This window comes from Talpa occidentalis, unplaced genomic scaffold, assembly GCF_014898055.3.
Source record: "Talpa occidentalis isolate TD23 unplaced genomic scaffold, MPIMG_talOcc4v2.1 talOcc4.9, whole genome shotgun sequence".
NCBI classification, from domain to species: domain Eukaryota; kingdom Metazoa; phylum Chordata; class Mammalia; order Eulipotyphla; family Talpidae; genus Talpa; species Talpa occidentalis.
The window spans coordinates 38,000,735-38,015,697 of record NW_023605305.1 but is presented as its reverse complement, the minus strand read 5'-3'; the positions used below and the strand labels follow the sequence as shown (position 1 = coordinate 38,015,697).

Genomic DNA, 14,963 nt, shown 5'->3' with positions numbered 1-14,963 from the left:
GAGTGGGTTAAAAAAATGCACTATTGGGGCAAAACCAGACAGCAGCCTCAGAGAAAAGTATTTGGAAGCAGAACCTACTTTGATACGGGATTTTGGGAGAGTTCGAACCTGAAGGATTATGAGGTGAAGGTACTAAAGGTCTGTCACCAAGCTTGGTGTGCGGATGCAGGGCTGGGCATCTGACACTGGTTTCCTCCCCTGGGTAAGATAGAGGGCCTGGGCCTGCCCAGGGCTACCTGATCACCCCCTGACTCCCTGATAAGGGCTGTAGGAGATAGCAGTTCTCTTGGCTCCTGTTTCATCCCTCATACCCTGGATTTAGGCAACAGCATGAAATTTAATCCAAGAATGCTATTGGCAACATCATCCTTTATCAGTCTGCCTCCCAACAGCTAAACTGGTGTGGGGAGTGGCAGACTCCACATGGAGGGAAGCCTCTGAGCTTCTGTCTTCAACATGCCCGCATTAAGGCTCAATTTGTTGAGCCCTTTCTCAACCCCCTACATTGCATGACACCCCGAGGTACATCTGCTATTATCCACTGTACAGAGGGAAGAAAACTGAGGCAGGAGATAGAGTAACTTGTTCAAACCCAGATGCGCCTGTCACCATAGGCTTTGTTAGGCAGAAAACTTATCAGGCTGCCCCCGGCACTGCCTTCCGCCATTCTGCCCTCTCTGCTTTGCCCACAGCCAGCAGCTCCAGGAGCACAGAGGTGGGAGGCTCTGACCCTAGCAAGCATGGAGGCCACTGGGGTGTGCTCCTCTGGTGGCCATTGCTCCCCACTGTCATAACCTGGCTGGGATTCCCCCTAACCCAGCCTCCACCCTGAGCCTCTGCCCTGCCTGAGGTAGAGATGGGCCTTAGACTTGTCTTGCTGCCCTCTCTGCACAGTCTCCTTTCTTCAATGCCACCTGTGCCCAAAGTGCCTTTTCCAGGAAGCCTTCCTGGGTAAACACTCCTCAGACTGATGCATCACAATTGCCTGGAGATGCCTTAAAACACATGCTCAGGCCTTCCCCCAGAGCTCCTGCCCATAGGTCTGGATTGGAGTATCAACATTTGCAACCAGCTCCAAGTGCTGCTGGAGTTGCAGCTCCACCACCACACTCTGAGAACCACTGGGTTAAACCATGGTGGGTGAGGCATAGGGGGCCTTCCTGAGTGTGGGCGGGGGTCTGTGGGGCAGCTTGGCCTCTGTGGACAGCTGACCACTGACCAATGTGGGGTGAATGGCACAGGTCCACAAACTAGAATTTTCTTTGTAGTGGTCAGTGTGAACTCATAGCATCAGGGGTGTGAGCACAGCACCGTCGTGGTCTCTTCCTTCTGGCTTTCTTAAGGCCACTTTCCTTTTTCCAGCTTACTTTGTTGCAAGCATACCATGTATAGTACATATAACATGCAAAAATCAGTGTTCTTTGACAGGTTATGCTCTCAGCAAGGCTTCCTGTCAATAGCAGGCTGTTAAGTTTTGGGAGAGTCAAAAATTATACTCAGATTTTTGATTGTGAGACAGTTAGGTACCTTGACCTCTATGTTGTTCAAGGGTCAAGTGTTTTTTATATTCTTGAGTTCAATATTGAATTTCCATTGAAGAAAGATGTAGTTACTGGGGAAAAAATTCTAAAAGTGACTGCTTTTCACTCATCCCAGACATTGGGGATCCCCTTTCTTCAAAGGGGAGGAAATATGGGCTTCTCATGGACTCTGTGCCCCCCAAAGAAAGGCTCTGCTGCCACCAGTGGTTTTACAGGATTTTAAGTGGAGCCTAGATAGACACTTATCATTTTAATAGTTATTTTTATAACCACTGCAAAAAATATAGCTACAATATCTTTCTATTCTCATAGTTTAGGATTAATTTTCCTGAGATGTAGCAAAGGACAGACCGTATTGACCTAGCATGTGATGTCACAGATGACAGCAAACTAGACAGCTGTGACTTCGATGATAACACCTAAGCGAAGCCACCTTTAAAAAGCCAGCGGGCTGCAGGCTGATGGAGGGAGCGTGTGATGTGAGACGGAGGGTGACACACCGCAGAGAACAGTGTAAAAGCAGGAGGTGGTTGGAAGGACGGAAAGTTTAGGAAAAACCGTCCCTTGGGACAGTTTGAAAGTCACGTAAGGAGCAGAGCTGCTCCCCTCTGCTCTCCAATTTCTTCCCCTCGAGTTGCATGCTAATCTCTCCTGTTTTCTTTCTTAAACTAATAAAAGATTAGGATGACATTTTGAAAAGGGCATCTCATTAAGCCGCCTCCTCCCCATTGGAGCTCGGGCCCCTGCACAGTAGCCAGCTGGCCATTCATCTTATGGTAATGAGCTGTCATCTCCCGCAGCCTGCCTTCCTCTCTGCGCCTCCTCCAACACCACCTTCCTCCCTCCCACCCCACACTCTGCAAGGGGCAAGTCTGGGGGGCTGGGGAGGAGAGGGGACTGGGTGGCCCCTAGCATTTCTGCAGGGCTGACAGCAGGTGGGACGAGGCAGGCAGGTGTGATGGGGTCCTCACCTGTACACCGTGGTGGGCGGGGAGCTCAGGCTGTCGTAGACCAGCCTCACGTGGCCCTGGTACAGCTCCAGCGCCAGGGGGTCGTTGTCTCCCTTGTAGAGGAGGATGCCGTTGTCCTTATCTGTGGCCACCTGGAGACAGGCACATGGGTTAGGGCTCCTAGAGGTCTCACTGCCGCCTCCCCTCTGCACAGAGCCTCTTCCCAGCTAGCATCGTCTGAAGGAACCTGGATCTGAACTCATGTCCATATTTCCTTCTTCACCAAGCCTGTCCGTTCCCAGAAGGAAGATACCTACTTATTTAATTGCAAATGTTGACTGAGAGATTCACTTCCACAAATATCCCCTGGACCTACTAAGTGCCACTAGGTGATATAATTTTATATGACCTGATATACTGAATCATTACATATCATGTAGATTGCATAACATTTTGTTATGTTGTATATATTTCACTATAAATGTATATTATATAATCTTACACATTTTATTATATATATTTATAGGTATGTCAGGAGCCCAAGCTCTCATCAAGCCCCTCCCACTGGCATTCAAAATGATTCCACTCAAATACCTGTCCTTCTGAGGACTTCAGTCTTTCTGTGTAAAGTATAATAGTAAGATGCTAACAGTTACTGTTTAATCCAGTGTTTAATCCGGTGTTTACTACCAACCAGGCACTGTGCTTGAAGTCTGGGGGATTGGTAAAAGCAGTGTCTGGGCTTCACCCCAAACCAATTACACACTCTGGGGGTTGAGCCAGGCCAGAGACAGTTTCAGAAGTTCTCCAGGCAACTGTTGTGTGTTGCCAGGACTGAGAACCCATGTCTTCAGAATCACTGCCCAGAGGGCACCCATTTGTGGGCATAGGCTGCAGATTGGGTCAGCTCCCTGCCCCTCCGCAACCCACGTATAGCTGAAGGAATGGGGTGTGGGGCAGGGGCCTGATAGCACTTCTGGGGCACAGTGTGCTGCTCTGGTGGGCACAGAGCCTCTATTGGGGTCCCTGGGTGGGTTAGACTGAGGGAGCAGGGGAGGAGGGCATGAGGGGCACCCAGGAGAGGTGAGGGTAACTGAGTATCTTTCCTGTGTGAGTCCAGAGCCAGCTTCCTGCTGGACCCTGTTGCCTGACTGTGGGCACTGAGGCTGCTGCAGCTGAGTGCGGTCCCGCAAGCCTGGTGTCTGTAGTGATGCCGGATGTGTGTGCTCAGCGGTCTTTGCTGAATGCATATTTCACTATGAGCTTAAACCTGGGCTATCATCGCTCTGACCCCCAGGAGGGGAGGGTGACTCAGACCTGCACCTTCTCGCTGTGCTCCCCAGGTCCCTCCTCCCCAGAAAGCTTATAGGCTCTTCTCTACCACACACATCCCCTGCTCCTAAGCCCACCCAGTGTATCCTTTAATATAGTTTGGAATGAATGTGCTCTGATCCACAGCTAAGGAAACTGAAAGAAGTTAGTTGGAAAAGAACTGGGTTCATATTAAAGGGTTTTCCATTCCCTGAAAAGTGGCCCTCTTGCTTGGGCCTCTGGGTCTTTGCACAAGCTGATGTCTCAGGCTGTGCTCCCTTCTTTTTTTTTTTTTACAAATTTATTTTTATTTATTTATGCATGCAAGAACTGGGGTATAGGCCAGAGGTGGGGGGGGGGGCAGTGAGAGGATTCACCAGAGACAGAACAGGCAGACTGACTGAAATACACTGCTGAGGGGAACAGTGGGTGAGACAGGAGAGCTCTGCTGTGCTATGCGGGTTAGCTCCCTGGCCAGGGTTCGAACTTGTGCCATAGTGGCTGGCAATAGCTGAATAGTGCTGCGACTTTAACCCATACAGAGAGGCCCTGCATCCCTTTCTCACCCTGCCCTCTCTGCCCCTGGCCTTCTCCCCTTTCATCAACTCCTACCACCCCTCCAATCTCAACTTAGTTATCACTGACTCTGAGAAGCCGTTCCTGCTTATTCCCAGCAGCACACCTCCCTCCATGCGTTCCACAGCACGCACTGTAATGTCACTTTGCTTGTCATCCTGCCCCGGGCAGGGGCTTTGATGGTCTTATCCACCCCTGAATCCCCACTGTCCAGGAGTGTTGGGCATATATTTGGTGAATGACTATTTTGTAGAGAAATGAATAAATGAAGGTGGAAGTAGAGGCTGCTAGGCAGGCCTGTCTACAGAGCCCTCTGGACAGAGGTAGGTAGGCCCCCCGAATTGAGCCTTGTCCTTGATGATGCTGCAGGGAGGGGGCAGCTCTGCTGCAATCTGGGTCATCACAGCTCTGCTGGGAACATCAGAGCTTGGGGGCATGTTGGGGTCCTCCTGACAGCTAGGTGGGGTAGGACGCACCTGCAGGGAAATGTTGGCCTGGGGTCGGACCTTGGCAGACGCCAGTTCCACGTAGGAGTCCTTGCCTACAAAGTTGACGGTGATGAGCTTCTCACACCGCGGGCCAGCGAAGCCAGGGGGGCAGCGGCAGGTGGGCTCCTGCTGCACCACGATGCACTGGGCCCCGTTCTGGCACTCATACTGGTCGCAGGGGCTGGTCTGCAGCAGGACCATGGGTGGGGGGTGCTCACAGAAGAGCCCGCTGGAAGAGGGGAGAGAGGACAATCAGTTATTGAGGCCAGAGAGCCATGAGCAAAGAGGTGGAGCAAGATGGGAACTGGCACTAGTTGTAGGCTATGGCTCCTTCCCACGGCTAACCGGTGAAGCCCTTTTCCTTCCCCGAGCCTTAGTTCTCCCATTTAAAAAATAATAGGGGTTGGACTACAATACAGGTCTCCAAATTTCAGTCTCCTCAGAATCACTGGGATGAATTTGTTAAAAGTACAGATTGTCATCTGTCCGTGATGAAAGGATAAAGAAAATGTGGTCTGTACAGTCTGGTGCTGCTTAGTGACCCCTGGTTGATGAAGGAGCACGTACATGACAGAGGTCCCAGCAGGCTCATATAGTCTGGGCTGTGGCAGGCTAGACCTGCGAGGTTTGTGTGATTACTCCATGATGTCTACACCACGAGGACATTGAATGATGCATTTTTCAGAACGCATTCCAGTCATTAAGTGATACATGACTGAACATACAATGGAATATTAGCCAGCCTTAAAGAGGAGGGAAATACTGACAAACACATCATAGCGCATGAAGCCTGAGGGCTTTATTCTAAGTGAAACATACTAGATTGGGGGTTAGGTGGGAATAAAGCCTGGATGAAGATCCAGGCCTAGAGCTGTCTAGGCCTGGATCTCCTCCCTGGCTGCCTTAGCTCACCAGAGCCCAGCCCGCTGCTCTTTGCCTTCGGCCCTACCTGAAGCCCTGCGGGCAGATGCACGTGTAGCCATTGACTGCGTCCATGCACTGTGCCCCATGGCGGCACCTGTGGGCCACGCAGTCGTCATTGTCAGTCTCGCAGAGCTTTCCACTGTAGCCAGGGAGGCAGTCACACCTGGAACACAGAAGCGAGAGAACACTCTGTTGGCTCCCCTTATCCAGGGCCTCTTCAGTCTCCTCTCCCCAACCACTGTCATAATTCCCCCCTAACTTGTGAACCCTGCCAGGCCTGGCCACCCATAGATCTGGTCCCTGCACGTTCACGTGTGCTGCTTCACGTAGGGGCATCTTGTTTTCAGGAGCCAGGCTGAACAGCAGAGTGAGAATCACACAGATTTGGACTTGATGACCTACTTTCTCCCTAGAATTAGCATCTAGTTAGGTCCTGCCTGACACTGTGGGGACCACCCCTCACAATCCCCTGTCAGGGCTGCTCTGCTCCCCATGCCCCTGTTATGAGGAGGAATGAGGCATAGGTGGCCAAGGAGGACCAGGAAGAAAGGCCTCAGAATACTTAGGGGACAAAGGAGCCTGACTGGGGAGGCATTAGGATGAGGGGAGGTCTCTCCCTCCTACCTTCCTTTCTCCCTCGGCTTCTGAAGTGGGTAGAAGTGGGCTGGAATCACATATGGAGACTGACATCACTGGGGCTATGGATTCACGGCAAGGTAAGAAGCCTGGGGGTAGGTTTCCCTAGAGGGGAGCACATTCTAGAATCTGAGGATTTACTGGACCTGTGCTCAAACACTGAAGTTTACTCAGATCTGACCTACTCACCTTTACTTATCTGACTGGTAAATTTGAGATTATGTGACCTATTGGGGTGCCAGAGTCACCATATCACTACGCTAGCGTTAAAGACAGAGACCACACATGTCGTTGACAGGCATGCACCCAATAAAACACTGTGCAGAGCTCTGCCATCATGCTCAACCTGGCCCAGGCAGGCATTGTGTTTCCTGAATGCATTTTTAATTAATTTTTTTTTTTTGGTATTGAAATAACATTGCATTACAATATTACATGTCAGGCATTCATTGTTGAGAGACAGCAAGTCTATACTACATTAGGTTCACCCCTAAAGGTCCAGGCCTATCCTTCATCATACCATTGTCTCCTTTGTCCCAATTTACCACTCCCAAACCCCCTTCCCTTCTGATTATCACTAACTGGTCTTACAGCTGAAAAGCTTATTTTCAGTTTACTTAATTCATCTGCTTTTTCTCTCTGTATTCTGAGGATTCTAGAATTCTCTTGAATTCTAAGAAGTACCTGCAATGCAATTCAAGTTATCAAGGATCTTCCCCAAGGCAACAACAGCTGCTCAATACTTACAAGGTAAAACCCAGCCTTGTAGGCATGGAGGGCAAGGCTGCTGAGGATATCTGCATGCAGCAGTGGGGAGGCTATGCTGCCCGTAGACTAAGCAGTGGAAGTCTGGACAAACGTGTTGACATTCTTTTCACTGCTAAAGCCCTCTCCACACCAGCACTTGTCAAGCTTGAGCCAAGCACTTGAGCATATGTAACACCTGGGATCCTATTAAAGTGCAGGTTTGGGTTCAGGGTGGCTGGGTGGGGCCTGGGGATTAGCATTCCTAATAAGCTCTCTGCCATGCTGCCTGTGGTGCTGGTGCAGGAGTCTCACTTCCAATAGCAGGGGCCAACGTGACATTTATTCAACTGCTAAAGAGACGCATCTCTTTATCTGGTAGTTGTAACTTGCACTCCCTATAAGGCTGGGGCCTCCCCAGTGGCACAGAGGTTGAGCGCTGGGTTGCGAAGCTGCCTGCAGCCTCTGCAGCGCCGGTTCGATCCACGGCCTCATCCCCGGCCTCCGGGGGAGGGTCCCACATGGCGCTGCCACCCACTGCTCCCTTCAGCAGTGTATTTCGTCAGTCTGCCTTTTCTGTTCCCTGCTGTGGCTCTGGTGAATTCTCTCACCCTCCCGCGCTTCTGACTGTACCCAGTGCTTATATAAATAAATAAATAAATGTTAAAAAAAATAATAAAGTGTAAGGCTGATGCAATTTTGCTAAGCATATGACTACTGATGTATACAAGGGGGTGTAACCAAGGGATGTTCTTGGTTCCAGGACACTAGGGGTCTTTCAGATTTAGGAAACGGATAAAAGTTGGATCCACTTGCAGCTCTACCCTCTTCTGTGAATGTGGGTGGAGGTGATGTGCCTCTCTCCAGAGCCTTCCTCCCCACATAGAAAAGGATAACTGTTGCTACAGCCCATGTGTGTTGAGTATTAAATGAGATACTGTATAGTTCTGAGTAAATTTCAGTGCATGCCAGTGATGGTGATTTTCATTTTTGCTATTTTCAGTGCTTCCATATACCAGCATTTCAGTGACCATATCATGAGGGAGTGACACAGCACCATCTATGCAGCATTGTCCTGTTGCTAGGACTGCACATAAGGACTCTCCAAGGACAAACATCTTTGAACCTGGGCCAAGGCTACACTGACTCCTTGGCTTTTATGATGTCCCTGTGGCCTGCCTGGGGGTGTGAATTGTGATGGAGATGGAAGGGGAGAGGGATAAAATCCCACAGCATTGCACTGAGAGGAGGGATTTAAAGTGCATTTTTGATTGAAATACATTTTAATTACAAAAAATCCTCATCTTAGGGCCTCCCCGGTGGCGCAGCAGTTGAGCGCTGGGTTGCGAAGCTGCCTGCAGCCTCTGCAGCACCGGTTCAATCCCCGGCCGCCGGGTGAGGGTCCCACATGGCGCGCAGACCTCTCCTGCCGTCCGCTGCTCCCCTCAGCAGTGCGCTTGGTCACTGCCTGTTCTACTCTCTGCTCTGGTGAATTCGCTCACCCTCCCGTGTCTCTGACTGTACCCAGTGCTTGTATAAATCAATAAATAAATCTTTAAAAAAATGTTTTAGTTACTTCCTAGTGCCTCTGGGATAACATTTTAAAAAAAAAATCCTCATCTTGGAGCTGGCCTGCAGACCTCTTCAAGATTCTAGGAGATGTAAATAATTATATTAAGTTGTGAAAACTAGACTGGTTTCTTTCTATTCTATTTTGTCCTAGAATTCATGGGGCCTTGATTACAGTAGAGTGAGGTTTCCGGGGATAAAGCATCTCTGGCTGTTTGTCTCCAGCTTCAACTCCCTAGCACCCAGGCCAGACTTGCATCCGGGACCATTTCTGTCCTGCCTTCATGCTCACTGTTCTCCATCAAGCCAGTGTCCTCTGAGATTGCTGTCCACTCAGCCCGGAGTGCCACTGAGCTTCACGGGATGATATTCTACCCATCCTTCAGAGCTCAAATCCCTAGTCACCATCATTGCCCCTTTGCTCGTGGGCTCAGTCTGCTCTGCTTTGGGGTCAAGTGGTGTTTTACACCCGTATTCCTTCCCCTTTGCTCTTCATTAAGTTCTTCAGTTAAAGTGCAGCCCTGCACTGAAGTCGAATTCTGTGATGGGAAAAGCCAGAGGTGCTGGTGAGGGGGTTTGGAGGCTTTCCTCGCTCTCATACTTTGTAATTCCACAGCCTGACAGCCCCTCCTGGCACACCCTAGGAGTTTGGAGGCAGATAAAGGCAGATTTGAATGAGGGTGGGCTGAGCTTCCTTTGCTCTCAGCCAAACCAGAGGCACTCACACACATCTTGCATTTTCTCTGGTAGTATGGTCTAGTTTTGGGGTGTCAAAGCAGGAAAGGAAAATGTAAGACAAGACAGGTCCTCTTTCACCCCCTCATTATTTAGGCTCCCCTCCACCCGTGAGGCCCTTCTCTCAGCCCATCCAAATTCCATCCAACTTTTGGCTCTAGCCTCATTTCCCATCTCCTAAAGGTGGGCAGGTTTCCCTCTCTGTTCTAGAAGCTTCTTCTTGCCCTCTTCATCATCCCAGAAGTCATTAGGGCCAGATCAAGAAACCCAGACATTCCTTCTTTTCTAAATGTTTGCTCTGTATTGCATTTTTCTCCTGGTAAGAGCCTGTGGGGGAGGAATCAGAACCTTGTGCAGTTGCTTCTGCATTCAACACAATAGGGTTCTGAGGACAGACGGGTGAACCCACAGTTCTTAGATTCTTGGATCTAAGAATTGGGAAGGTGATGAAACAGCCTTTGAAAATGGCTTGCTCAGTGGGATCGCTCTGCTTTTCTAGCTCTGGAGAGAAAGATATGCTGAGAAGGGGATGGAGAAAGGGAAGGAGGAGAAAAGAGAGAGAGAGATTAAGAGAGAGAACTCCCCCTTTTTATTTTTTTTGGGGGGTGGGGAAACTAAGTTTATTTATTTTTTAAATTTATTTTTTTCTTATTAATTTTTTTAATTTGATGGTCTCACTCATAGCAGGAATTTAGAAAACATAAATAAAGGACCAGGAAAAAGACTAATTATATTAAAGCAAAAATCAAAATCAACAAGCAATTATAAATCAGAGAGACACTACAGGGGTGGGGAGGAGGGAGTAGGATCCAAACTCCTTTCTTCTCCTTATCCCTCTGACTGCCTCCCTTCCCCCCTTCATCAATTGATCAATCGATCTACCTAGACAAACACTTAGAGTGACACCCACAGAGACATGCACATAAGTAAACAGAGACAGAGAATTAGACCATAACCAGTCAGAGAGAGAAGTACATGATAATGAACATGCAAAAGGCATACAGACTGAATATGAGGACTAGAGATGTAGAAAACTCCAGAGCCTCTGTTCAAATTCAGACAGTCAGTCCGAGCGCTCAGGTCCTTGTGTGTGGGGGCACATGAAGGCTTACCTGAACCCTTTGTCCAGGGAGATGCACTTGGCCTTGTGCTGACAGAGGTTCATCTCAGGCACGCAGTGGTCAATCACCTCATCGCATAGCTCACCTGGTGGGGTGGGTGGAGAATTGGGCCTCAGTGGGGAGGGTGGGGGGCACCCCAGACAGAAGATCAGACCTATCCAGCCCCCTACAGAAGGTCATGGACAGCAGCAGTCCTGCATTTACACATTTGGCCTTCCTCTCTCCTGGTTCTTGTCTCAGTTTCCTTAGCAGTGACAGTGGGAAGATTTCAGGATCTCCCTGGGCTCTGTAGCACCCTCTTTTGGCTATTTCACTTGATGATTCAGGGGCTGCCACAGGGTGTCTGGCCCTGGCCTGGGGCTATGGTTATGCTTCATTTCATTCCATGCATTGAGCACGTCCTGCGTGATGGGGGCACACATGACTCTCCTGTCCTTCCCCATGACCCAGTGAATGGGGGATTGACAAGGAAGCAGGCAATCACCACACAGAGATGTAAGTGTGACAACATTGGAAGCCTGTGGGGAGGTGGGGGGGGGGAGGTCCTAGAGGTGCAGACAGGCTCCAACAGCACAGCCTGCCTGGCACAGACCAGTAAGCCCCTTGGATTTCCTCAGAGGGGAAAAAGGAAAGGAATTTGGGGTTCTGATCTCTTTGAGGTCCCTATGCCACCAATGGGTCATAAATGCTCAGGGATGCCCTTGCACAGAAGCCCCCAAAGCTCACACTACCTGAAAATGTGATGTAGGGATGTGGGAGGTGGGACAGGTGGGCAGCTCCCCAGCAAGCCCAGATTGGGGGGGGTCAGTGGCAGGTATGCTTCTGAGCTTTGTCTTTCCTCAGATTCTACTGGGTCAAGTCAGGTGGAGAGTGATCTAAAAAAGGACAACTTCTAACAACGGGAGTTTTCTCCAGGCCAGGAAATGGGGGCAGGAGAAGGCTCCCAGGAGACAGGACACAGGAAGGTCCCGAGATGGCTGGGGAGTGAATGACAGACAGACACAGTCCCAGACTCTGTCCCCTGCCATGATGGGGACAAGCTTCCTCCTATCCCAGTCTGGGAGGGGCCCTGCCCCCCACACTACCATCAGCCACTTAAGGCCACAGAACACCTTGTATTCTTTCTCTGCCCCCTCCTCTTCCATCTCCCCCAGAGAGACACAGAGAAGAGAACTAGTCTCTGTGTGGGACAGGCCAAACCATGACAGTCCATTCTCAGGAATAAAGTGCCACAAATCAGAAGTGGACCCCTAGTCAAGTAGACACCAGGGGTTGTCCACAGGGGCAAGAAACTGAGGTGTCAGTGTCTCCTTAGCACCTTCCCTTTGCTCCCCACTGCTCATTTGCTCTCAGTAAATTCAGTTCAAGCCCCTTCTCTGGCCCAGCCCTATTTTGAACCCCTGTGTTTTGTCCTTCTGAACTGCTGGGATCTTGACTTGTCTCTCTTCTGACAGTGAGCAAGTCCTTCTGGGCCAATGGTTTGGTTCTGTATGGCAAGCCCCCTTATTTAGGACCAAAAGCCCCAGTGGGTTAAGAGCATATCTTGGCCTTTGTCTCTCTAGTAGCTATTTCAAATATTTGCACACAGGAAGTGCATAGCAAGTGTTGCCTGCTGCGAATGGAGTGCTTGCCTACAAGCAAGCGAAAGGTGGAAGCTGTCCTAGGGGAAGTAGACCAGTGGCAGCTTTTTCTGCACAAAGCCCTCCTAGGGACCCAGGTGGTTTTCTCACTGGAGGCCAGGTGGTTTTCTCACTGGCCTTAGCATACTTCAGCAGTCCCAAGAGTATGGGGGTGGGAGACCTGGCTGTGGGGCTAGAGGTCTGCAGGGAGCAGGACTGTGAGGGACTGTGGGGGCTACCGGGCGTCTCCCTCTGCAGGACTGTGTCTATCCCTCTGGCACATCTGCCACCGCCCACCTTGCTCCTGACATCCAAGTCAGGTTCCAAAAGGCTTGCACTGTCTCCCTTGTCACCTTGCCTCTATTTCCCCAAATATGTTTCTTTCAATAAAAGGTTGCTGGGTTGCCAAAGGAGTTGTGGGGTAAGCTAGCAGGGGGTTTTGAGATCCAATAAGTTTGGGAACTGCTGGCTTAAACAAAGTTAAATTGTTCTCTTTTGAGTTGGAATTTTCAGACCCTTTAAAATGCTTATTTTTATGAAAAATCTCTAAGAAGAGGATTATATTTATATGTAGTATTTCCCAAGCTTTTTTGCCCATGGAGATTTTTCCTCAATCCATGGAATTTATGGAATTCCAGCTTGGGACCTGGAACAGCTCAGTTCCAGTTTGGGAACTTTAGGATGACTCAGTGACAGTGTTGACTATGTTTCCACCGGGTGTGGGGGTGGGGGGGGGCATTTTGCTTTACAACCTCAAGGTATGTTTAACTGTCCTCATTAGGGCTGTTAATACTGGAAATAATGGTGCTGTGTTTTGGGGGGGGCAGAGGTAGAATGATAACCTCCCGTTTGGAGCCTCCCTTTGTTCTCAGGCTGGCTAGCTGCCTCCTCCGTGACCCCATGCCCCCCTGGGCTAATGGTATTCTTTCTTTTACTGAACACATGTCTCTGTCTCCTTCACAATGAGCATCTCATTAAAAGAAATTATCTTGTTCATTTTTGTGTCACCAATTCCTAGCTGAGTGTCTGGAAAATGGAGATTTCCAGAGGAGGCTGGCTCGATCTGAATAGGGCATAATAAACACACCACCTCTCGGCCAGCCTCGAGTACCAAGGGGCCTCAGAGGAGGGGATGGCATCATCTAGTTGCGCTGACAGTGGAAAGGAGACTGGGGGCCTGTTTCAAAGTGGGGAGGATCTATGGTTTGCTGGATGGGGGTGGCAGGGCTGGAAAAGCAAACTGATAAGACTTTTGGGTGGGCCCTCATGGCAGAGCATGGGGTTGGGGATCCGGGTCTGTCCACAGTGGGCAGGAGGTGGGGTCCCTGAAAGAAGCTAAGGAAGAGGTATTCGCCCAGTGTGTGACACGCCCCCCCCCCACCCCCCGCCCTCCACGTCAACCATCCGGGACCTTACCTGTGTAGTTAGGTGGGCACACACACACGTAGTTATTGATCCCATCCACACAGGTGGCATTGTTCTCGCAGTCGTTGTCCTCACAATCATCAGGGTTGATCTCACATCGCTGCCCCTCAAAGCCCAGAGGGCAGGAGCAGCTTTGGGGGTGTGTAGGAGGAGAGGAAGGGAACAGGGAGTAGGGTGGAGGGGAGTAGGAGAGATGAAGATGGGGGGTAGGAAATAGGATTAATTAGTCAGGTCCAAGGCAGCACTTCGGACACAGGGAAGACCCTTTGGAGTCTAGGAAGCCATTTCATCCAGTCCCCTCCTTTGGGCAATAGTATTCCACCCCCTCCCCAGCCTGGATAGTTGCCTGGCAGGTGGTGATGGGGAGCCGATCTCCAGCAGTAGCACCTCCTTCACCATGCCTGGGCTGGAAGTGGTCTGCCAGATCTAGCTCAAGTCCCTCCAGCTGCCTTCTAAGCCTCCCTGCCTTTGGCTCGTCAGAGGCATAGTCTCTTTTATAAACAGAATGAGAAACAGGGTGACAAACAGCCCCTTCCAGGGACTTCTCTTGAGCAAGAGGAGGCAGAGCGGCTAAGATCTGCATCCACTTTTGTGGGGATGAGTTCTGGCCTGCCACTCCCTAGTTATCTGACCTTGGAAAATAAACTGAATTTTGTGTGTCAGCTTCATCATCTATGGGCTGGAGTAACAATCTTTACCCCCAGGGTGGTTTAGGGATTAACTGAGATTATACAAGTAAAACAGTTACCAGGGTACAGAGCACCACGAAAATGCTCAGAACATGCTAGACCACTTTAGTTCTAGACAAAACCAGCCAAATCTTTCCCTAGGGATGCCATTTCTCCTTGTCCTGCGACTCTCCTATTTCCAAGCTCCCTCCAACTTCTGGGTAATGAGGGGGGTGAAGTGAGAGGCCCCTTCTGTTGCCAGGATTGAGGCTTTGCGTGAACTTGGCTTAAAACATCATAGATTAGCATGATGCATTTCCTCCATTTGTCTCTGGAGCGTTAGATCTCCTGAATAAAACCCTCAACTCTCCTGCCCTCTGCCCTATCTTGGCCACATCCCCAGGATGAGGGCTGCAAAATAAATCAGAACAGATACAGGCCAGGCAGACAAGAAAGTGTATTGGGCGTTCTAGAGGGTTCAGGTGGGAGACGAGTGTCTGATTAAGAGAACCCCTAAGTGAGAACAGAGGTGAAAGTTACTCTTTCTTAGGCCCAATCCACTGACCAGTAATTTAAGCCCCATCCAGGAAAATGTGTCCAGCATCAGACCTAGAATTGTAGGCCTCTCTGATGAGAGACTGCTGTGATTTGGGATT

The 14,963-nt window shown here is 50.0% G+C and overlaps 1 protein-coding gene across 2 annotated transcripts in view; it reads right to left on the bottom strand.

Annotated features, from left to right (window-relative positions):
• SLIT3 (slit guidance ligand 3) overlaps positions 1 to 14,963 on the bottom strand; it is a 610,824-nt gene that overhangs the window by 20,157 nt on the left and 575,704 nt on the right. For both annotated transcript variants that reach the window (XM_054691197.1, XM_054691196.1), the window contains exons 28-32: positions 13,631 to 13,770; positions 10,587 to 10,680; positions 5,816 to 5,953; positions 4,855 to 5,095; positions 2,513 to 2,643 (exon numbers count right to left, since the gene is read on the bottom strand). In XM_054691197.1, the coding sequence (XP_054547172.1) occupies positions 2,513 to 2,643; positions 4,855 to 5,095; positions 5,816 to 5,953; positions 10,587 to 10,680; positions 13,631 to 13,770 (744 nt within the window). The remainder of the gene's footprint in view (positions 1 to 2,512; positions 2,644 to 4,854; positions 5,096 to 5,815; positions 5,954 to 10,586; positions 10,681 to 13,630; positions 13,771 to 14,963) is intronic.